This window comes from Sceloporus undulatus, chromosome 1 (genome assembly GCF_019175285.1).
Source record: "Sceloporus undulatus isolate JIND9_A2432 ecotype Alabama chromosome 1, SceUnd_v1.1, whole genome shotgun sequence".
Classification (NCBI taxonomy): Eukaryota; Metazoa; Chordata; class Lepidosauria; order Squamata; family Phrynosomatidae; genus Sceloporus; species Sceloporus undulatus.
Window position 1 is genome coordinate 209,034,574 of NC_056522.1, and position 25,679 is coordinate 209,060,252.

The 25,679-nt window shown below is 39.2% G+C and overlaps 1 protein-coding gene across 1 annotated transcript in view; it reads right to left on the minus strand.

The window, feature by feature from the left end:
* Nucleotides 1-25,679, minus strand: part of MYO3B (myosin IIIB) — a 392,885-nt gene that overhangs the window by 73,939 nt on the left and 293,267 nt on the right. Inside the window, exon 31 of the mRNA XM_042446679.1 lies at nucleotides 12,715-12,829. Coding sequence (XP_042302613.1) covers nucleotides 12,715-12,829 — 115 coding nt within the window. The remainder of the gene's footprint in view (nucleotides 1-12,714; nucleotides 12,830-25,679) is intronic.

Here is a 25,679-nt window from a genome sequence, read left to right on the forward strand (position 1 = left end):
ACATAGTGGGTTTCCACAGTTTGGTAGAGGGGAATCAAATACTGGTCTCCCAGACTCCCAGTCCAACACTCAAACTACTACACTGGGGTGGCTCAAGAAGGCAAATCACAATTTTCTAAAAGTCTGGTTTATTTACTGCACCAAAGAAGGCAAGTTACCATTTTCTAAAAGCCTGGTTTATTTAAAGACAGTTACAAAAAAGAAAAAGAAAAAGACAAATCATAAATCAAAAGCGGGCCACACAGGCTACATACAACTCCTGGGGTGTCAAAGTAGGGCATCTGATCCCCCAAACCCTGTAAAATAATTTAATTAATTTTCCACCCATCTCCCATCCATAATGACTTAAATGCTGTAGGAAGTAAATAATACAGATGATTAAACCTGTTACCCATACTTTCATCTGATGGAGGGATTCTGGCAGGTTTTTAAGGAACGTGGGAGGCACTGGAGAGCAAAACTCCTGCATTTTGCAGAATTTCTGAGTTGTTGGGTGGGTGAAAAATTGCCCTGTTTTTTTTAATTATTATTATTAAATTAAGGAGTCTGGCATATTTGGTGTGCCAGTGCATCCCACCAGGGCTGTAAGGGGAAAAACTGACAAACTTCCCACAGTTTTCCCACAGTTTCCCAATCTACTATGGAGTAAGGGGACAGTAGTTATCAGTGAAGTACAGTTGGTCCACCATATCCACGGATTCAAGCATCCACAGCTTTAAATTATTATTATTATTATTATACTTCATTTATATAGCACTGTAGATTTACACAGCACTGTACATGCAAACAATAAAATCAATAAAAATGAAACCTGCCAATGGTGTTCATTCTACAAAATACATATAAAACAAGAGATAATAATACAAAATAGAATTAGATAAAAATAAATGGGCAACAAATTAAATTATTATTATTATTATTATAGTTTATTTCTATAGCACTGTACATGTACACAGTGCTGTACATACAGATAATCAAGCAATAAAAATATAAAACCTGCCAATGGCGTACAATCTACAAAATACATATAAACAGTAAGTAGTAATATAAAATAGAATTAGGTAAAAAACAGGCAACAATTAAAACATCAACATCCACTATCTAATCAAATATCAGATAAATATTCACAGAGTGCTTTCCTGAACAGGGTGGTCTTCAGCTCAAATTTAAAAGTCATAAATGAAGTGATGAGCCGTGTTCGTTGGGGGAAGAAGGTTCCAGGAGTGAGGGGCAGCAAATGAGAAGGGACAAATCCGGGACGGAGCAGCAGAGATCCTAGTCTGGGACAGCAGACCTTGCCTACTAGAATGGAGGGTACGAGTGGGAATGTACGGAGAAAGAAGTTCAGATAAATAAAGAGGGGCCAGTCCATACAGGGCTTTAAAAGTTAACAACAGAAGCTTATACTGGATATGGAAGGGAAAGGGGAGCCAGTGAAGGGATGATAATAAAGGAGAAACATGGTCAAAGCAGTGAGCAGATGTAATGATGCATGCCGCTGATAACTGATAAGTTTTCCTAGGGACCATGTGTAAAGAGAGAACAGTAGGGGACCCAAAATAGAGCCGTGGGGAACTCCAACAGATAAGGGAACAGAGGATGAGGTCTGACCACCCGTGACCACTGCAAAAGATCTATCTGACAAATAGGATTTAAACCAGTCAAGAATGGAGTTCGAGAACCTGAGGTCAGAAAGTATTAAAAGAAATTAAAAACATCAAATATCAACTATCAAATCAAATATCAGATAAGAATCAGATAAACAATCACACAATGCCTGGGAATGCTTCCCTGAATAATATAATCTTCAGCTCAGTTTTGAAACTGCTTAAATACATACACACTCACACACACACATTCCAAAAAATAAACCTTGCTTTTGCCGTTTTATATAAGGGAAACCATTTTACCACACCATTGCTTTTAATAGGACTTGAACATCCATAGGTTTTGGTATCCATGGGGGATCCTGGAACCAAATCCTCACGGATACAAGGGTCGACTGTATCTATTTACCAGTGTGCTGGATTATAGCTGAAAATATTGCATTCCCTCTCTGTTTCAGCATATTACATAACGTAACTTAAGGCTGAATCCTGCTGCTGAAGTCAATGGGTGTATTCATAGCCTATGAATGGATGTATTCATAAAACCCAAACCATCCACCCAGCAGGGACTCTTGAAACAAATGGGCCACTTCACTGTCACAGGAATTAGCTCACATGGATCTTTCAAGGATCATGCATATGCAAACGGAAGAGAGAGATATTCAAATGGATAAATTACAAATTACATATGTCTTATGTGTGTATTTCCAGAGAGGTAGTTATGTTACTTTAAGGTGATGGGAATGAAGAACAAGCTTTGTGGTACCTTAAAGATACTAACATGTTTATTATGGCTTTCAGGCACTACAGTGCACTTCATTAGATGCATGAGGTACTTAGTTCAGGAGAAATTCGTGTGGGGGAGGGTTTGGGGGAGGAAAGGTGAATTGTAAAAAGTGAAGTCAAAGGGAGAAGAGAAACAGGCAATTATGAAAATTGGTAATCAGGCAGTCAGTGGGACCCCGTGGAGTCGAAGGCTTTCATGGCTGGCACCATAGTTGTTTGTGGGTTTCGGGCTATGTGGCCATGTTCTGAGAAGAGTTTTCTTCCTGATGTTTAGCCAGCATCTGTGGCTGGCATCTTCAGTGAATGCTTGCCTGGAAAGAGTTGAGTAATTATAACTGTGTCACCCTGGGAAGGAGGAGTGATTTGCATGTATATTATTTGTTGCAAATGACAGGCCTGCAGGTGGGAGATAGCAAAGGAGGATAATATCTGCTGATAGTGGCTCATTGTCTGCTGGGAATTCCCTGACCCATTTCTCATTTGCATTTGTTTAGTCTTCAGTTTGGCTGTTTTTCAGGGATGGAAGCCAAAATCTTGTTATTTCAGGGTTTCCTCTTTCCTGTTGAAATTGTTTAGGGTTTGTGGATTTCAATGGCTTCCCTGTGCATCCTGAAATCGTATGTTGGCATGGTCCAGAATTTCAGTGTTTTCAAACAACATTTTAATGTCCAGGATGGTTTATAACATGTTCTGCACTGCTATTTTTCCAGCTGACCCAGTCGCAGGTCTTTCATGTTACTATGTTCTTGTTTGCACACTGTGTTTGGTGGTCCCTATGTAGACTTGTTCGCAACTGCATGGTAGGCGGTAAACTTCTGTGGCTGTGAGAGGGTCTCTCTGGTTCTTGGCTGAGCAAAGCATTGGTTGGATTTTCTTTGTAGGTTTGTAAACCTTTGAAGGTGTGTTTCCTCACCAGTTTCCCTATTTTGTTGTGACTCCTTTGATGTATGGTAAAAATACCTTCCCTTTGGGTGGTTGTAGGTCTTCCCCACTGGGTTTTCTGGCCTGGGCTGCCCTTCTGAGGTCTGAGCTGGAGTAACATTAGCCTCTAGACCTCTATTGACCACCCAAAGGTCCTGGCAAGGCCAACCTCAAATTTTGGTGGTTGAAAAAAAGTTAGTTTTTGTCGAAACACACAAACATTTTAAAAACATTTGCAGGGCTATTTTGGCTTTTCTGGGGTGCTTCACCTAAACAACCATCTTCCCCCTCAGAGAGCCACGGTCAGTGACAAGTCAGCACTCCAGCTTCTCCAGTGACAGTTCTGATGAAAACTTGTGGGCTCAAAGGAGCCAAAACCTGGTAGTATGTGTGCCAACCCAGCTGGTATATCGTGAACAACCAGCGTGAAAAACCCTGGCCCAGCCCAACATTGGTAGAGTGGTGCCTGAGGCAACAGATTTCCACGAATGGGCAGCAAACTTTTAGTGATTTCATGTGCATAATTATATTTTTACTGCCAGGAAAGAGTGTGGTATTTTGCAGTTTCCCTGGTGCCAGAATGACAGAAATACCTTTATGTACTATCTACTGACTAAACTGGGGCAGAGAGAAGAACTCCACCATTACCCTCCACCTGAGGTAGCAAAATGTCTTGGACCAGGCCTGAGTTCCCTCTCCCTTACATATCTATAGCTTGGATGCCACTCCTGGAAGTTGGAGGTGTTTTTCATCCATATCCTTCTGCCTTCCCCCACCCTTACTGTGTTTGAGCCTGTGAAACACTGGTGTGAAGGTGCAGTAGGAAGGAACATTCAGAGAACATATAAACCATTTGCCTTTTTTAAATGTAAAGTTTTTTTTAAGTTTGTTTTAAACAGAAAAAATAATGCCAGTCACGTTTCATGACCCCTACACATCCCCCAAATGTAGTTGTATGACCTACATTTTGATCTTGACTTTAGAAAGTAGTATCAAAACTTAGTCAAGGCTGCTTCCACATGTGAAATAATCGTTTGAAACCACTTAACGCCACGGCTCAAGGCTACGGAATTCTGGGAAATTTAGTTTCTTGCGGCCTCAGAGCTCTCTGATATAGAAGACTAAATATCTCACTAAACTATAATTTCTAGAATTTCATAGCATTGAGCCATGGCAGTTAAAGTGGGGTCAAACTGGATTATTTCTGCAGTGTAGATACAGCCAAGGCCTGAAATTCTATGCACACTTTCTTAGAAGCCCACTGAACATAGTGGAACTTACTTGTAAATAAACAGCACAGGACAGGATACATGAAATCTGTGTAATAAATAATTCTCATTTATGTTTGTCCTGTTTCTGTAGTATTATACAAAGGAATATCAATGACTGACTGATGCATATTTTATTTAGCATTACTACACTGTTTTTAGCTACCAGAAACATTGTGCAATCTACTACTACTCTTTTGATTTTTTAAAACCATCAATCCTTTCAACTGTACCATTGTTAAAATGCAAGTGCCGCTGCTTCCTTTGATCTGGGTGGGAAAGGTTTGCATGTGCTGAATGTATCATGTTCTTTGAAACATCTATTAGATCTTGACAGGTACAGTGAGACGTATTGTAAATACTTTGTTTAGAGGTATTGTAGAGTAAGTTGAAATGATAAATGCTACCACATATGAATGTAAATTATCTGCTTTGCTTTTGAAATGCCACTCAAGACAAAACTGAACTAAAGGGAGAGCGAGTCTTTCTTGCACTGCAAAAAGCAAATCAGTTGGAAGAAACCAATAAGACTTCAGCAACAGAGAGATTCCTCCTCGCTAAATAGTGGGGATTCCCTCTGCAGAATGAACATTCACTTTTAATAAGAACATATAAGACATACTGAAGTCATCCAAACCACGCAATGGTAGGATGATTGTTTTGGGGCAGTGGGCGTCATCAACCTACAACTGCTCATTTATGGATGGTTTCAGCATTTATCAGCTAGGACATGTTTGATGATATACACCAATGTAACTTTCAGTTACACCTGCATAAAAGACTTTGAATGACATTGTGAAAAGGAAGCAGCAACATTACCCTACCTGTCCTAGCTGGCAGAAGGGAACAGCTGAGGGCATGCCAGGCAGCCTGGGAGTGGCAGTATGTGTTACCACAGTGGGGTACACCAACAATCTAGTGATGCCACTGGATCATAATCAGAGAAGATTGGAATATGTTATCCCATTTATCAGCAAATCAGTGGGTACTCATAGAAAGGTGTATTCTCTCTCTCCCCCCCCTCTCTCTGTGTGCATACACACATACACTGTGTAATAGTTGTATATATAAATATGTTTTACAGACAGCTCCTAGCAAATTCCAGACACCTCAGAGAGGCGTAGAAAAAAAAAAAAAACTGCACATATTCCATACAGTGATTATTCTTACTAAGACGTAGTGGTGAAGGAATTGATGTTTTATTAACTGAAATATAGTAAGTATAGAGAATGCACTGAGATATGTCGGCTATTTTGTAGTAAGGTTTAGTCACAGCAATATACTGGACTACAACTCTTACAATCACCAGGCAGAAGGTGGGAATGAGCACTGATATGTCTAGACAGCATTATATTGTGGAAAGCACTGATTCATAGCAGCTATCTAGACTAGAGGACTTCCTACAACACTCTAAGAGATCCCCAAGATTGAACCTGAGATTATTGGCATACAAAGCATATACTCTGCTTACTGAGCTGTAGCTCCTTCTCCAAACATGTGCAGAAGACATGTTGCACAACATTTTCTTTATAAACATGAAAGTGAAATAACCACTAGTAACACAACCTCTAGCATAGATTTGACAACTAGAACAGAAAATGACTGAAATCCTTGAAGAGAAATTATGAATTAGTTTCAGAGGGACCATGTTTCCTGCAAACAAAGGATTTTTAATTTTTATAAATCAATTACAAAATCTGCACTTAGAAACTTATTTCCCCAGCCCATAACAAGAAAGTAAATGTGTAGAGAGATCTGGTCGCACCTTTCAGACTAACTGAAAGAAAGAAGTTGGCAGCATGAGCTTTCACAGACTTCAGTGTGCTTCCTCAGATGCATTTGGAGGAAGTAGATTTAAGACTAGGAAAACACATGCTGCCAAACATCTTCTTCAATGTGTCAAAAGTGGTACAAGATCTCTCTACATACTGATCTGTCTACAGACTTACACAGCTATATCTTTGAATTTCTACCAAGAAAGTAATGTAATTGTAATTGTAACTACTACTACTAGTAAACAACAACACATTACTCTATAAACAACAACAACAACCATAAGCAATTATTATTATTATTATTATTATTATTATTATTATTATTATTAACCTTTATTTATAAAGTGCTGTAAATTTACACACGCTGGTACAACAATCTTTTAATTAGATGGTTCCCTGCCCTCAGGCTTACAATCTAAAAAGACATGACATAAAAGGAGAAGGAAAAGGTGTGGGGGCTAGTAGGCTAATACATATAAAGTACATAGCAAACAGGAAATGGTTCGATAAAACAGGCATCAAAGAACATCAAATAGCAAGTGACAATCACGCAATGCTGGGAACGCTTCTCTGAACAGGATGGTCTTCAACTCTGTTTTGAAGCTGGTTAAAGAAGTGATGGCCCTTGCTCCGGGGGAAGAAGGTTCCAGGAGTGAGGGGCAGCAAGTGAAAGGGGGCGAATCCGAGATGGGGCAGAGAGAAATCCTGGGCGTTGAACAGCAGACCTTGACTACCAGAGCGGAGGGCCCTGGTGGGAAGGTGAGGAGAAAGAAGGTCTGAAAGTAAGGAGGGGCCAGCCCATGGAGGGCTTTAAATGTCAACCAGCAGGAGCTTGTACTGAATACGGAAAGGGAGGGGGAGCCAGTGAAGGAATGCCAACACACAAGAGAGATATGGTGAGAGTGGTGGGCGGATGTTATAATGCGTGCAGCTGAATACTGGACAGAGATTAAAGGACGGAGGTGAGAAAGAGGAAGCCCAGCCAGGAGGATGTTACAGTAATCAGCGTCGTGAGACACTAGGGCATGGACCAGGATCTTGGCAGTAGAGCGGAGAGATATGCTCGGATTTTAGCAATATTGTACAAAAAGAATCGACAAGCCTTGGCTGTGGTCTGGATCTGAGGGATACACGACAGAGAAGAATCAAAGATGAAACCAAGACTGTGGGCTTGCTGGACTGGTTGAATACAAATGTTGTCCACAGAGACAGAAAAGGAGTGTTGAAGGGTGGGCTTAGGAGGAAAGACAAGAAGCTCCGTCTTGGACATGTTGAGCTTCAAATGCCGATGGCGCATCCACTGCGAGACAGCTGTGAGACATGATGAAACTTGCTGTTCAAGCCTTGAAGAAAGGTCGGGGGTGGAAAGATACAACTGGGTGTCATCGGCATACAGATACCGCTCTTCAGTTTGCACTTCTGTGCTTCCACTGGCTGAACAATGAAGTTCAGCATTGAACATTATCATACGGGGAAAATTGGAGTTTAAACATAGATCGTTCCATGAAAATTGTGCAATCGCAATTAGCATTTTCACACAACATCGTGATTAAATTGCCACCATCCCAGAAATAAACAGGCAATAAACAGCAACAAATCATTCATGAGGAAATCCCGTGAATGATTTGTTGCTGTTTATTGCCTGTTTATTCCTGGGATAATGGTAATTTAATTGCGATGTGTGAGAAAATGTTAATCACGATTGCACAATTTTCATGGGATAATCAATGTTTAAATTCCCCAATATTCCCTGTGTGATGAAGTCCATTGTTCGGAATCAAGACCACCAATTTGTCATTGCTGGTAAGCTAGAAGCTAGAGATATATTTTGCTGTACAACAGCACTCCATTGACAGGAGCAGCTTTAGGCAGTATCAGGCATTTCCTACAAAACCTAAAGAAATACTGAATATAGGATATTATCCTCCCAATACCCATAGCTTTTGAAAATGACTGTATTTCTCTTCTGAATGGCCATTATCATACATGGGATATGTGCCCCCACCCTGAAGGAAATGCCAAGCAGGGCCAATTCGAAAATAAGCCCAATTATGTAATTACCACACGTGAAGAGCGAAACTGCAGTCGTTCCAAATGCAAAGCGGAGCAAGTGCAAAATAAATGATCACAAAAGTACATACCATGCGGATTCTCCAATTTGAATTGGGATCCTTGTGCATGCCCAGTGGGGCTCTGAACGTGTTGTGAAGAAGGGAGCCACTTCCCCTGTTTCTTGTGTCCTGTTTCACGTGAATGAAGGTTCTACGTGAAATATAGATGTAGGTGTGTGTGTGTGTGTGTGTGTGTGTGTGTGTGTGTGTGTGTGTATATATATATATATATATATATATCTGTGGGTGCAGGCACTTGGTCTACGCACATTATAAGTGCACTTTATACATGTATATCTGTACATATAGATGGACGCACCTATGCATATGTGTGTGTGTGTGTATATATAGGTGCGTCCAGCTATATGCACAGATGTGCCACCAGGAAACGTGTCAGCAGGTATGCCACTATATACTCTAAGCACATGTAGTTGTAAATAGAATGTGTGTGTTTCAGCTCCTCAAGGCACATACACACACACACACACACACAACACACACTTATATACATATATACATATATATACACATTACTTCCCCCATGAGCGTGTGTGTGTGTGTGTATGCTTACACACACACATGTGTATATATATATGTATATACATATATATGTGCATGTATATAGACATATACACCCATACCATTGGAAACATCTGCTTTTCCACTAGAAGTAAAAGGACTACCAGAAGCAAAATAGAAGCAAGATTGTAGCGAAGCTTCATGGGAATTGTAGTAGCATTCTAGGTTGGGGGGGGACTACCAGGACCGAAGCAAACATGCATTCCACACCAACACAACTTCAAACTCAATGCAAATCAGCCTGGGAGAATTTGGTAGTTCACCAGATTTAGCTATTCCGGGGTTCACTTTGGATTGGGCTCATAACGACTGTGCAATGACAGCAATTGTGTATGATAATCTCTTGTGCATTAGCGTGAATACCCATAATTGACTCCGGGATGACTTTGGAATAGACTTCAAGTTTTTGTCATGTGATAATGACCATTGAAACTATAAGCAAAATTTTGACCACATTTCATTTGAGATTGGTAGGGCTGCCTGATGTCAGGTAAAATTACTTCTTTGGCTAACTCTAGTCTAGAATATGCATTCAAGCCAAAAAGTTAGGTTGATGAAACAAAGAGAGGAAGAAAGGAAGGAAGGAAGGAAGGAAGGAGATTCTGGTCTTTTGCATCCTTGAGTACAACTGTACAATGGCAAAATCATCCTGAGTAGGTACAACCAAGATCCCAATGTGAGAATATAAGTTTATGGGAGAAAACATCCACTCTTCTATTCCCCCTTACAACCACCCTTGCCCTTCCTGAAAGCCTCTCTGGAAGGTGGTGGTGGTGGGATTCTGAACCATGTGGGATGGCATGAGTAACCTTCCGAGAGAATGAAGAAATATCTCAAATTAGGCTTGAAACCAAAGGCTTCTTAAATTATCTCAGGATCTAAACACTACTGCTTATACAGTTACACTAGTATTGCTCTGTGATTCATTTTGTAACACTTCAAATATCTGTACCATAGAAATAAACATTTCAACATAGGATCAGTGTCTTGTTTAAAGAATAGCTATGTTTGTCATAGTAAAAATGATAGAGACAGCCCCACCTTCATCAGATCAGATGTACTAACATAAATGAAGCTTAGTCATGGAAACAGCTGGTCTTTCACTTGTATGAAAATAGCATTCACAGATTCATCCATCTTGAATACAACAACAGCTGATAAATCTCACATGTCCTAACATTTGATGGGAGCTCTGCTTAGAAATTTAGTGAAGTATCTCCACTCTCACAGCAACAGAGACAGAAAGAATACATATCTGAATGTCAACAGCAGTAATGCACACTCTATGGGGCTGCTTCTGAAGATCAATGGGTTCAGAAGGTTCAGTTAGTTTACGCAATGGCTGCCAGAAAGTTGGCAGATTGAAACACATCACTTAGATATTATACCATCTGCCCTGTTGGCCTACTTGTTTCAGAGCACAGTTCAAAGAACTGTTTTTGATCTTTAATCTCTAACAGTCTAGGACAGCAGTATCTTAGGAATCACCTTGATCTATAAGAAATTTAGGGGAAGACCCATGACTAAGTGTTAGAGCATATGCTTTGTATGCAAGAGGTTCCAGGTTCAGTTCCTGGCATCTTCAGCTGTCCTGAAGGGCCACTGCTAGAAAGTGTAGACTAGTAGTTCATGATAGGGCCAGACAGCAACTCCCAACACCTTTGATAATTGGCTATGGTGGAACTGGAGGATGGAAATTATAGTTTAACAACACTTGGTAACCCAATGTTGGAAATCATTTCAGACAATACTAAGTTTGATGTATGAATAGAAAAATATTCACAAATGTTCCCATCCTGAATGAAAGAGGGTGTCTCAATACGTCAAGACACTTCGTGGAAAAATCACAAGTGCTGCAAGATATTTTCTTCTGGAAGAAAATAACATAATGGCCGTGTTTTTTCTTCAGGAGCAGCAGCAGCAACAGCCCACACACACACAAAAAAGTACATGTTTGTTTTGTACAGAAACATTATTTTGAGGTGAAAAATACCCTTATGAAATATTTTGCAAAAAAGTCCTAAAATGTTAACAATAACAGAAGAATGTATAAATACTCTCATTACAATAAGACTTCAATTTTTTTTCATTCTTGTACATGAGAACAAAATAAGTGAAGGTATACATTGTTAGCTAAATATGCCAGTCATCTGATTAACTACAAGATTCACTATAAGAGCCATTTTTGTCTTATGACAACATCTTGTGTACCTTCCAGCCATTTTTGTCTTATGAGTGCAAGTGAATCAACATTTGTCCTTTTAAACTGATGTGTGCTTTAACTGATGTGTTTTTAACTGATGTCATATATCTGTTAATTGTTGTTGTTCCCCACCTCAATCCATAGGGAGAGGCGGGTAAGAAATAAATATGTTGTTGTTGTTGTTCCTATGAAACTCCCCCAACCTTGAGTCCACACCTTGCCTTGCTCTGTGTAATCATACCAGTGATGGGGCATTAATTAGTCACAAGAACATGGCCTTTTCATGTAGTATATTTTTCAGTAGTCTTTCAGTCTCAAAGGATGCTTGGAGTAAGAGTCTGTATCTCACTTATCAGCTCCTTTCAGATTTGTTACTGTTGCATATCTACAAGTCATTTCCAATTTATGGCAACCCTATGGCAAACCTATCATGGGGTTTTCTTAATAAAATGGGGTTTGTCTTTGCCCTCCTCTGAGGCTGAGAGAGAGTGACCTGCTCATTACCCTGTGGGTTTCCATAGCTGACTTGGGATTCAAATTCTGTTCTAGAGAGTGATAGTCCAAAACTCAAACCACTAAGCAGTGCTGGCTCTTTCTTTCAGATTAGATTATACATTTTAACAGACCCATCAAACCCAGAGGACTTCCTTCCAGTGCAGCCCTGTCATCCAATGCTACCAGCCTTCATAAGGTCTCCAAAGGCCTTTTCAACCTGCTGAAGCTCTCACTTCAGTTCCCTTTGCTATACGTGAGAAGGTGTCAGCCAGGGATCTGCACAAGGTCTTAATCAACTATATCAACTTCCAGTCACATTCTTCTCTTTCAGCAGAGTTCGAACCTTATTGACCAAAGCAGTGGTTGTTGTGTACCTTCAAGCCATTTTCATCTTATGACAACCATAAGGTGCTTCTATTAAAGAGTTTTCTTGGCAAGATTCTTCAGAGGTGATTTCCCTTTGCTGTTCTCTGAGCCTGAGAGTGTGTGACTTGCCCAGGGTCGTAGTCCAATGCTCAAACCACTACACTACTCTCACTGTGTCTAATCTTCAGTTATTACTCATTTTCCTGGGAACTCAATGCATCTTCTAGCACTCACAGAATGAAGGACCTGTAAGAGGCTGCTTCAAATATTATCTTTTAAAGAAAACATTAAAAATGTGCAAACACTTACTAGCAACACATCTATCAGGTGGTAGGATGGGCTACAGCTTCCCACTATGTTTGTGCATTTGCTGCCATTTAAGGTGGCAAACATCCCAGTGAGGCAATTGGCATTAGTGGAAAAGATGACTGTTTCCATACACTTTGGTTAGTATTAAGTGTGGAGGTCAGTTTCTCCACTGTGGATGAAATGAGATTTCCCCTGTGGCTCCTCAACCACTCCAAAATGTGTTCTAGTGCAACCACAATAATGGTCTCAATCTTTTTCTCTCATCATTCTTTATATAAAATAAATAACACTTACCAGTTTTCTTCACTACTCATATTGGAAGCAAAGCTCATTGACTCTGTATCAGTTGAGTAGCCAGTGCTGTTCTTCATTCTTGTGTAGGTTTTGCGAGCTAAATATCCCCTGAAAGCTAAGTAAACATTAAGAAAAATATGATTAGGTGTGAACCAAGAATCCCCGATATTCTGTAGCACGGGATTATTATTTTTTTTGTTTAAGTCTTGTGAAACAAAGATCATTTCTGTTAGTTAATTTCAATTCTGTAGCCCCTACAACCTACTTAGGTTTAGTATCACAAATGAAATCTCTCAACAAGGCCTACTCTGGGAGTGGCTGCAGAAGGAGTGGGCCAGCTAGAATGGCTGTGGACTAAATAGAACTACTTATCCTCAGTACGAACAAAATATTTGCCTTTGGGATGGCTAGTGGGAAAATTCAGATATGATAAGCATCCCGTGTACTCTCAGTTTACTACACATTTCACTTCTTTGTGGGACCACCAGCCCTTATCCCCACAACAACAGTGTCTCCAAGTATAGCACTCAAATTACTGGGGGAGAGGGAATTAGGGGTCTGCATGTGAATACTATCTTGTCAAGATGTAAACCTGCTCCCTTGTTTTGATGACTCCACCCATTCAGAATTAAGCCTGGTCTTTCATAGAAAGCTCTATCTTTTTAGATTCTGGCTGTTCATCATGATAGAGTGTGCAAGAAACTTGAGAACTGGCACAAATCAATGGTAGCTCAAGATATTTTGTTGCCTGGCAGAGCAGCAAACACCATTCCCATCCCTAAGTCAAGCGGCCCAGTGCCAGTTAAATTATTTTGATATCTAAGGAAGACAATGGAACACTTAATTGGCTGTTACACTGGCTGCTTAATCCAGGCCCAGTTCAGAGCTTTATGTGCTGGACTGGCCCCAGATCGACCATGATGGTGACCATACGCACCAGGCCAAATCAAATGCAATGACGTGTCATTGTGCATGGGGACAAAGTGAGCCAACAGTGCATCAGCGCTGCTGGCCCATTCCCTGTTTTCAGAGCTATGGCCACTTCCTCATGGGCATGAGCTCTGTGTAAAGTCTTCCCAGTGAGTCGCCACTTTTGCTGAGGTCAGAAATTGCTACCCAGATTTGGGAAGACTTTACACGGAAATCCTGCCTGTCAGGAGGTAGCAACAGCAGCAGTCTTGAAAACAGACCATTCTCTTTCCCGGTACTGCTCAGTGTTGGGAAGGGGGATGGCATGGCTCTTGGAATGTGGACAACTGGATCTGGCTGAATAAGATCTGATCCAGCAGTCCAGATGTCAAAAGAACTCAAGGTGATTCTGGGGTTTCCAGGAAACACCAAGATTCCCCCCAACTTTGTTTTGTTTGGAGCAAAGTTGAGTTAAGGGCAGAAGAACACGGATCCTTCCTGGAAGTATGTCATCAGGAGTGTACTCGGGTGAGTACAGCATTTTCCACCGGTGTAGATAAGCCCAATATTACAATATAACCAGTGCCAGTTAGGTTATTTTCATAACTAAAGAAAACTCTTTCATTTCCCTGGTAGTAAAAATGGATAATAATGGGTAATGGATATTAAATAATATTATTCACATTAACTTATTATATTTCATAATAAAATATTTTGCTGTCCTTTCATGATTTCCCCAAAACAACTGCCTGAGGCAACCAACTCCTTTTGCTTAGATGGATATGTTGGCTTTGGACTGTGCCATTTATAATGTAACATATAAATCTTGCCTGCACTACTAACTATACATGTAACATCTGCAGCATATTACTATCCTAATAAAAGGAGTATCTACCCATCTGGCTATAAACAAATATCCATTATCCACTTTCAGCCTAAAGGGTAAGTTCTTTCTGACATGGCAAGTTTTAGAATTGTCTTTGAGGATACAACCACATGGAGAAACACTCAAGGCAGATCAGCAGTACATGACTACATTTCACAGCACTTTCTTTAATCTTAGTGGCTACATGGAGTACCAGTGGAATAAAAATAATCACCATTTATACTCTGATCCCACTGACTCATGCAGTACTTCTCTCAAGCAACTGCAGGAACATGTTTCTGAGAATGGTCATGCAGAGAAAAATCAACACACACACACAAATATGTGCTTGAATTCCCTATGTGTGGATTTAATGGATTCGTCTTATCTTATAAACCAGAAGTAGATAAAGTGCAGGCAACATACCACATGCACCCTAGGGCCATTTTTGTGGCCCTTGGGACCCCCCAAGGATTTTTAAAAAATCAATTTCCCCCCAAAATTCTCTCTAGGAGGTGTAAAGGTCATTTTCACCAGATCTTGGAACCCCTCTGCTTTATTTTAGGCACAGAACCCCCCCCCTCAAAAACAACAACCTGGGAATAAACTGGAAGTGACATTAAGTCATCTCCAGTTTTGAAAAAGGCTTCTCCTTGGCTAAAATGGCCCAGGATGGTAAAAATGGCCCACACAGCCCCTAGAGGGGATTGGGGATAAAATTGGATTGCTTTGTGATGCGAGTTGAGGTGGAGGGGTATAGCCCACTTGGGTCTGCTAGGGGGCTAGCTTCCCACAATTGCCCACCCCTGTTATAAATAGACATAATACAGATTTTAAAAGGATACTTTGGGTCTTACAAGGCAAACTTTTGTATTTACGATAAAAAGAAATTGGCTGGCATGAACAGAACTATTCCCTCCTCATATTTCTGAATCCAGAAACACTGAGACAGAAGTGGAAGAAACAAGGATGGAGAAATTTTTTGTTACATTGGAAATTTTTATAGGAAGATATAATATTAGCAGATTCCTACATAAACAGAAAGGTACGAACTATATACAGTAAACAGAAAAGTTAGAACAGTTTTTAAAAAAGACTAAAATATGGAAGAGAGTAAACAGATTCACCCACCCGTCGAGGGACGTTGCAGCAGCTGGCAGCACTAGAACTTGCCAAGGATTCAAGCCCTTTCCCAGCACCCCCACTCCTTTCTCAAAGCAGCCCACTGGGAAAACTGGTTGCTGAAGGGGAAAAAAAGGAGTTCCATGCTCCTTCCTCCTCATTTTACTGAACAAATAATGCCAGCAGCAAAGCCATGCAAATAGGCATGTGTCTGAAACACAGCATACAGGATTACTTCCTTCAATGTAGAATCAGAGAGATATGATGCATTTCCCAATGAAGATTCCCACAGAATAGAAATAGGTGAAAATTTCTTTCAGCTTGGCTTTTGCTAAGAACTCTGCAAAATTTACAAATTCAACAGAATTTGATTTTTTAAAAAAAGAAATGAAAGTATAAAAAACAAAATTGACACATTCATCCATTCAAGCTTTGAGTGCTTAGACTTAATAATCCAGCTTTGAATCACTCTATTTTCAATGATGTTTGTGGTGTGGAATTAGGGCTGGCATATCTCCCCAACCCCTGAAAGACTCCAGATTACAGGCTTTAACAGATATGTGGCAGGCAGTTTTTAAATGATTGTATGTAATGAAAACAATGAAAAGAGAAGAGAAGAGAAGAGAAGAGAAGAGAGGAGAATGTTGGAGGGGAGGAAGGAGGGTGGAGTCTAGGGCAAACAGACGTGAATTTACATTTACATAAGTGTTTTTAGCTTTTTGTTTGTCATGTCCTCCATTTTTCTTCATTTTGTGGTGCTCTGTCCTCCTTTGCAGTGAGGACATCTGGTCACCCTGCTGGAGTCAGGTGGATTGTGTATCACAGCTATCTGCCTTGTTGACTAGGCCTGATTTTGACACCAAGCGCTTGGCTCAAGGAGTGTGAAATTAGCAGACATGCTTGCTAGTGCCTCCAGTAACAATCCTCACATCAGTGAAGAATGATCACCAGCTGCCACTTTATTTTCACCACATGCATTCAGTAATATTCTTAGATCCACAGCAATAATGCATTAGATTCTGCTCTTCAGCTTTCTAATGAAGAGACAAATGGGCACATCTGAAAGGGACATCATTCTTATATTGTTAGTCACTTGGGGTTAAAAGTTACACGCCCATTGCCTATTTTCAATACTGTTGTTCACAGAAAACAAATCTGTTGCATAACAAGAATATGGTTACCCGCAGAAACTCCGATGGCTGCACTCTTTTAAAATGTGCTGAGATGTACAAGTTATCCAAACCATGGTTCAGGTTGGACAGACAAAACAAAAAAGCTCCTATCTTATCATTCTTCTAGGAGAAAATGATACGCCAATGAGCCCCAGGCCATAACACTGTAGACCAGGGTATTATTATTATTATGTTTATGTTTATTTATATCCCGCCTTCCTCTTAGTATAGGGACTCAAGGCACCTAACAAATCTAAAACAATCCAAGCTAAAACACTATAAAACATGCAAAATAGAAGTTTAAAAAACAATTCAACAATTCAAACAATTAAAAACATTACGCTATTAAAATTTAAAGTTTAAAACTTAAAAAAAAAAAAAAAAAACAACCAGCATCCATATCATGCGAAAGCCTGGCGGCATAAAAACATCTTTATCTGTTGCCGGAAGGACAGCAGGGATGGAACCATCCTGACCTCCCTAGAGAGGTATACAACTTGTAGCTGACAGGTCATACTGTATGCACCTCATTTTTTATGTTTTTCATCCATGCCGAACAAGGCATATATGCACAGTCCACATCTTGCTTTGCCAAAACACTTCCTAAAAATCTTTTTTAAAAAATGAAAATGAACTTTTGGCCATTTTTGGCTTCATTCTATAGTCTGGTAGGGCCTGTTGTGAGTCCAGAGGCAGAAAATTGGTCCTGAGATCCCTGGAGCTTGTCCCTCCCTCCATTGCAGACCCACTATTTCTATTGAGGGAACAATTATACTTTGTTTATATTTGAATGTTATTATTGGTAGCCACCTTGAGCCCCATTTTCGCATGAATCTATGACAGATTTTTTTAAAAAGTAAGTTAGTAGAAGAAAAGAGGAATCAATGCAAAAAAAAATGATAATGAGATTTTTTACTCCACATAATAAATAAGCATTAAAAACAGTGCTTCCATTCTTCCTTACAGACATAATAAAACATTCTCAAACAATAACCTTATAAAAGGCAATAAAATGGTTGAATCAAGGCAAATGGAAACTCAATACATGTTTCCAACATTCCCTGTTTTATTAGCAGTTCTGCAAGTTGCAGGTTTCAAATGTAATAAAACAGAGACATGTTATTGTTAAATTTTATGTGTCAAGAAAATTATGAAGACAGATGACTATCATGAGCACATATAGCATGGGTGGGCAAAGCGAGGTCTTCCAGATAATGCTGGACTGCAACTCTCAGTTATTCTCATCATTGAGGCTGATGGGAGTTGTGGTCCAATACTCCCTGGAAGGTACCACTTGGCCCATCCCAAACATACAAGACATATTAGCACACACTTAGTGTTTCCACTATAAATGATGAACTGTGTATAATAACAATGCATATGTGTTTTAGTTTTTAAAGCATCTTCCTTAGAATTGAATATCAATCTAATTCTTCATTGGTCTACAGACGCAGTGTTATAGCTTGTTTCTGACAAAAGGCAGATGTTTGGGGAGCAGTGGTGTCACCCTCCCTTAGGCCTGCACCTGCCTATGATGCCCTGGCTTATATCAAGTCCATGTAATCCAGGTGTGGCTGGTGGCTTCCATATCAGTGGGACAGTGAATCTGCTACAGATTTCAGTCCAAACTTTAAAGAAGCTATGTAATCTATCCCCAAAGCAGCCTGCATTTCCTCTTCATCTGTATTGCATCTTAAAAATGAAACCTCACTACATAAGTATGTTTGTAACAAGAGCCTCTGCACTGGGTACCCTCAGCTTTGGAAACACAGGTGGGATACCTACCATGGACAGGTCATTTTCTCTTATCATACCCCTCCCTCCATTTGGAACATAGGCTTGGCAGTCACTTGGTGTGTGATTCAGCTTTCTGGAAACCAAGAGAAAGCTAAAATCCACAAAATTTAGTGGATCAAACCCAATGCATAAAATACATGTCGCAAGCCACAAGCCTGTGACTAACATCATAATATTTTTTTTCTCTCCCATATGATTTGTAAGCCTGTAGAGCTTTGAAAGCCTGAGACATGTATTTAGTGCATTTTGGTTGGTCCAATAAAGGTATCACTGTTCTATGAATTTTGGATATTATTGTACTTTGCTATAGACCTAGACCCAGAAGGAAAAGTTCTTAACATTGATTATGAATAAAGCTATAAAATTCTTGTCATGGCATGTTAAAGGAATAAACAGATTAATAAAATGCAAAGAGGTCTTGCATTACCTAGAACACTTAAAAATGATATCAATATTAGAGGAAACTGAAATTATTCAGAAACAGACATCACTAGTCGAGCAAGTAAATAAGAAACTAAAATATGCTCAGATTATTGAATCGGCTAATAAATCAGGCAAAATTTTAGCCTATAAATTAAGGAAAGAACTTGAGAAAAAATCCATCATAAATCTGAGAGAGGATGATAAGATACATTCTAAACAAGTAAAATAAAACAAAACCTTTTCGAATATTAGTCTACATTATTTCAAGAAGATAATATCCAAGCAGGTCAAATTGTAAACTGTTTAGCAGACAAAGATATTCAGATTATCTCAGATGAACAAAGAGAAATATTAAACAAAGAGATCTCATTACAGGAAATCAGGGAAGTAATACAAAAAAGTAAAACCAGGAAAGCAACAGGTACAGATGGTTTCCCATCAGAATATTATAAAATATTTATAGAAGAGTTGATAACACCTTTCCATGTCACAATGAATAATATAATAAAAAGGAAAATTCCTTTAACATCAAATATTACATTAATTCAGAAACAAGATACAGATAGCCTAGATTCTAAAAATTACAGGCCAATTGCATTATGAAATGCCAACTATAAAATTTTTGCTTCCATATTGGCATCAAGATTAAAAACAATTCTCAAAGACTGGATAAATATGGATCAGAGCGACTTTTTACCTTGCAGGAAATTAAAAGACAATATTCATCATTTTTGAAATTTAATTAAATATCACAAAAAAAGAACTGATAAACAACTTGCTAAGATATTCCTAGACTTTGAAAAAGCCTTTGATAGTGTCAATTAGACCTTTTTAAAAGAGGTATTTAAGAAAATGACTATAGGCAAGAAAACTAAAAAATTGAAAAATCAAATTTTAAAACAAAAATCAGATGTATCATGAACAAAATGCTAAAATATTGGTTAACGGAGAAAAAACAAAGAGCATCAAAATACAAAAAGGCACCAGACAAGGTGCCCTTTGTTGCCACTTCTGTTTATTACAACCTTAGAAATATTAAACAATACCATTAGAAAGGAAACTAACATTAAAAGTGCTAAAATTAAAGAAAATGAATTTAAGTTAAGAGCATACGCCAATGACTTGGTCCTTACGTTAGCTCAGCCAATTGATAATATACAACAAACAAATAAGTTATAGTACAGTTTGGCCAGGTATCTTTTTTTTTTAATTAACAAGGAAAAACATCTATGTTAACTATGATTCTAACTAAAATGGGAAAAGATGAATGAGTACAGAGCTCAAATTATCAATTTAAAGAAAAAATTAGATATCTAGGAATAATGATAACAACAAAGAATGTTGACCTTTTAAAAACCAATTATCTCAAGATTTGGCAAGAGATCAGGATTTGGCAAGAGATCAAGAACAAGGTCAAGCTTTCTTGGTTAGGTAAATTTTTTTTGGCCAAAATGAACATCTTACTGGAAAATATTTTTTTTGTTCCAAACAATTCCAATAATTGTAAATGAAATTCTGTTTAAACAGTGGAACAAAGATATATTAAAATCTTAACAACAAATGTTGGAAATGTGCCAAAGGACCCGATTCGTCCTTTCACAGGTGGGGCAAAATTAGCCCCCCCCTAAAAATGGAGTCAAATTCATGATAAGATTTAAAAAATATTAAATTGCAAAGGAAAAACTGACCCAAAACGGTATCTATTGGGGATAATTATGAAAAATTAGAGAATTTTGCAAACTTTTATTTTATATGTAGAGAGATCTTGTAGCATCTTTTAGTCCCAAAGGTGGTACAAGATCTCTCTATGTACTGATTCTACAGACTAACACTGCTATATCTTTGAATTTTATTTTATATGATTACAGCAGTTTGTATAATTTATGCGTCAAAATGGAAAAGTAACAAACAAGCTAATTGTGAAGAATGGTTAATGAAGATTTTTGGATTACATGGAAATAGATAAACTCACAAGTTTAATTAAAGGAAAAAACTGGGGAGAAATGTAAAAAGGACTGGGAACCATTGATGAAATTTCTTCAAACTGAAAGGGAAATTAATTTAAGTATACAATAAAGAACAGAATATGGATAGGAACACACACACACACTAATGTGGTGGATGAGTTTTCTTTTAGATTCGGTAATATATAGCAGAGTAAATAAGTAAAACAAAATTGGTAGATAAAGAGACAAGAAAGCTTCAGTTTAATAAGATTTAAATGAATTAACTCCAATGTAAAAAAAATGGAGCCTATATGAAAGTTTTGTTAATGTGTTAGTTTGTTTATAGTTTATATATCTTACGTGTTGGTTTGTTAATGTCATTGTAATGTCGATGTATTTTTGTTGTAAGACTTGTTTTTTAAACTAATAAAATTTATTTTAAAAAAAGAAGAGAAGCCAATTCTCCATAAAGGATCTTCTCAACCTGGATTACCTCTTTAAAGCAAAGAGGAGTAGACATAGGTCCCACTTCCAACTCTATTTTCACAGCAGTTTAAATAAGCCCAACCAGATTGCAAATTCTAGTTATCAGCTTCCCACCCTCACCTCTGTAGAGATACTTCACCTCCGTACTTTACTCTTAGGGAATGTATTTTCTCACACACTGGGGTTTTTAACATTTTCCTATTTATTGCAATATTTATAACTCATCTTTCTACACCACAATGGAGCCCTCAAGGCAATTAACAAGACTCTCAGGAACTATAATTTTTAAAAAGAAACACTCTTAATTTCCCCCCCCACACACACACACATTTTATCTTTCAAAGGCTGCTGTACTGTGGAGTCCCGCAGAGGATGCCCAACCCAACCAGTCATGTATTTGAAAGGCATCTGTTTATTTTCAAAATGCAAATGTAATCTACCTCAAAAGAGAGCCTTGCTAGGGAAAGGAACAACCTGAAACAAATGGGGAAGGGGCATCTCCTGGCACCTTGCCATTCTCCTCCTTACCAAAAAGCCCTACATACCTACTTTCTATCAAGCCAAGATCTCTCATTGTCAAAACCACTGAAAGAATATCCTTGAATCTGAGCGAAGTCCCCCTCCACCCAACAACTGAAATGGGCAGGCTTATCCTGGTAGGATTAATCTGGGCAAATCAGGGTGGGTACTTCACTCTCCCCGCACATGCACGCATACATACATAGACACAACAGACTTTGAAGCAATGATAAAGTCATTTGCAAAAGAAACCACAGCCTTTGAAATTGTGGCTTGTAGTCAGGGGGAGAGGCTGGCCACAGATAACACTGAAGACTGGGCCCTCCCCATACGCCACCCCCTTCCCAGTCTTTGGAACAGATTCGGATGAGGGAAGGGTCCAATAAGGTTAATACCCCCACTTTGATCTCTGTCAAGGCAAGAATTAATTTACATTTCAGATGAAAAAGGTTGACAGCATGAAAAGGCATCTTGTTTCTGGTATGTGAATGTGCTGTAATAGATCAGGAATTCTGAAAGGAAGTTCTGAGGAAGCTAAAGGGATAAGCCGCACTGCTGCTTTTACTGGGAAGGAGATGAAAGGAAAACAAATTTCAATATGAGCTGTGCTGTGGAATCATGTAAGCCAAGCGCCTCCTAAATTTCAAGACTACCTCCTTCCCTCCCTTCGTTTGTTTGCTTTTAAAAGAGACATATATTTTAATTAGAGGAATTCCTCGGTAAACAAATCCAACAGATGTACTTTATAAAAATAAAATTCTTCAGACTTTGAATGTGATGGTGATTGCATTTCTTACAAATGACATGCTGCCCAAGGTAAGCATTTGGCTGTAGTGGTTTCTTCAACACCAAACAATGTTAGTCCAATAAACCTGATAGGGAAATGGCCATTTCAGTGATTCCAAACACTGCTTATACTGTATTTTGCAAACACAGAAATATGATTGTAGAGATTAATGTGGGCATGACCCAAACAAAGCTGAGCAACTTTCAGTCAACTTGATTTCAATGGGAGAAATGTAAGTACATATTTAATTCCACTCTTGAAATAATTTGGTGTTTCTTAGCTTGGGCTACCCTTTGTTTGACATGGAATGACACTGAAGGAAGTATGTACAGTAAGCATTATGCACTGGGCCTGCTGGAAATGAAACACAATGTGGCTACACACACCAGAACAAGATCATTTCACATGTTATTGGTTGGTTGGTTGGTTGGTTGGTTGGTTGATTTATAACCTCTTTTTCTCCCATGAATGGGACTCTAGATGGCTTACGAGGAGGGAAAACAAGAAGATACACATGCAAATAGAACAAAAAGGGCTCAGTCCAGTTGTTAGGAACCAATGAAAGATACTCACACAAATATTGATGTACCAAACTCCCACTGATTCTATAGTTCTACTCAGTTTTAGCATAACAGCTGAGTGCAATCTAAAATGTATAAATTCAAGCATATGTAGGACTCTCGCTCTCTTTTACGTAGCAACAAGGAACAACAACAAATTACTCTTTAAGCACTTAAATGAGCCGTAGAAGGAATTACTTTTAACAAGCCACTTCAGCAGCTCTGGGGAGAGTTACATTTTTGGATTAGAGTTTCCACAGTCCTTTCCAGCATGGTCAGGAGCCATACTAGTGGCGAGATTCAAGGAACACAGAGAGCTGCCTTATACTGAGTCAGGCCACTGGTCCACCAAGCCTAATACTACCAACTCTGACTGGCAGCAATGTCTCTCCAGGGTTTCAGGAATTATTCTTTCTAGTCCAATCTGGAGACCCCTAATATTCCCAGACAATCATCTTCCAACCAAGGACTAAACAAGCTTGATTTTGTTTAGCCTTTCAAATCAGACAAGGTTAGGTATCTTCAGTGTGGCATGATGATTTTATAATCAACCTGTTTAAAACAACTTATCTCAAACTTTATTTGTTCTTAGTGTGCCTTCAGGTTGTTTCTGATTTACGGTCACTCCAAGGCAGACCTATCACAAGACTTTCTTGGCAAGATTTGTTCAGAGACAGTTTGCCTTTGCCTTCCTCTGAGGTTGAGAGAGTTTGACTTGCCCAAGGTCACCCAGTGGGTTTCTGTAGCTGAGTGAGGATTTGAGTTCTAGTCTCCAGAGTAGTAATCCAATGCTCAAACCACTAAACCATGTTGGCTCCCAACAAGCTTTGATATTGTTTGCATAACAAGCCACTTTCTCTGAACCATCAGTTTGCTCCAAAGCAGCTATTGCTTTGGGCCATCCATCCATCCATCCATCCATTCCTTTAATTATTTATTTAAGGTGGTTTACAAAAAAAGGAAGAGTGTCACAAGGCCCTTCCTGTCATTGCTTTGTGGCCACCTTATACCTCAGAAACATTCGAAGACTCCTTGTGAATGACACTGGCCCAACATCCACCCTTAAATCACCTTCCCCAAATGTGTTTAAGGATTAGGGTCCCCAGTGTCCTTCTATAATTTTTAGGTCTGTGGTAGTGTGCTTCCTGTGCTTTTATTGTTATTAATTCATTCAGTTAGAAGCCTGTCTTGAAACAAACAAACTTAAATTTATTTAGAAGCCTGTAGTAAGAATATAGCTTATTTAGTATAGTTTAGTAGATGGTATGTTATAATAGTGACAATAAATTATCAGTTGCAAGTACTTCTTTATTCAGTTCCTTTTTCTGAACTCTTCTAAAACTTAAACTGTTCTTTTCTGCTTCTACACTAATCTCTTCTGCCTATTAATTCTTTATTCCCTTAACAGAATTCTGAATTCCGCAAAAGGACTCTGCACTGAAACCTCAGCTAAACCTCATCTCTCTTCATTTTGCTCTCTCTCTCTGAAAACTCTCATTAATTTACTGCTGTCTAACTTAAGGCCAAAAGAGATGGCCAAAAAGGGGCGGCTTGTAGCTGCTCTTTTTAGGCTGGATTGGGGCCGCAGCAATTAGCCAGCTTCTGCCCCAAATAGGTGTGGGAAAATACACTCCTATTTAGAGTGGAAAAAAGCTGCCCCTTTGCCTCTAGAGCTGGCTTTTTGCCAGCTCCAGGGTGAGTGGTGTCTAAACGGCACGTCCTCAAGTTCAATAGAAGCCGGACAGTGTGTAATAGCTGGCGTGGTTTTTGTCCAGCTTGGGTGCATGGCAGTCTAAACACCATGCCCGCAAGCTGGCATGAAGATAGCTTAACCGAGCTGACTGTTTCAGCCTTCACTGACTCCTCCCCTGCATAGCCATTCCTCCCACAGTGATCATTCCCTCCACCTAGTGATTTGTCACATGAAGAATACAGTCAGCCCTTGGTATCCACAGAGGATCCGTTCCAGACCCCCCAAAATCCATGGATGCTCAAGTCCCATTGTCCCTAACGGCAGTGTGGCTGATGTCATCCCTCCTTCTGTCATTAGGGACAATGGGACTTCATGTGAAGTCCTGTTGTTCCTAATGGTGGTGTGGCTGCATGCATCTGCCACCATTGGAGACAATGGAACTTGAGCATTCGTGGATTTTAGTATTTGCCCAGGGAGGAGGGGTCCAGAACGGACCCCCTGCAGATACTAAGGTCCCAGTTTAAAATCTTACTTTACAACAGTACAGCACCATAAAAGGCCTTGTTTTGTTTTGTTAAAATCAAGCTTGCTGGAAAAGAAAGATCTTAATCTTCAGTGGAAAGTAAAACAAAAGGTGCCATCCTAACTTTCCTAGGGAAATTCCAAAGAGTTGGAACTGCCACAAA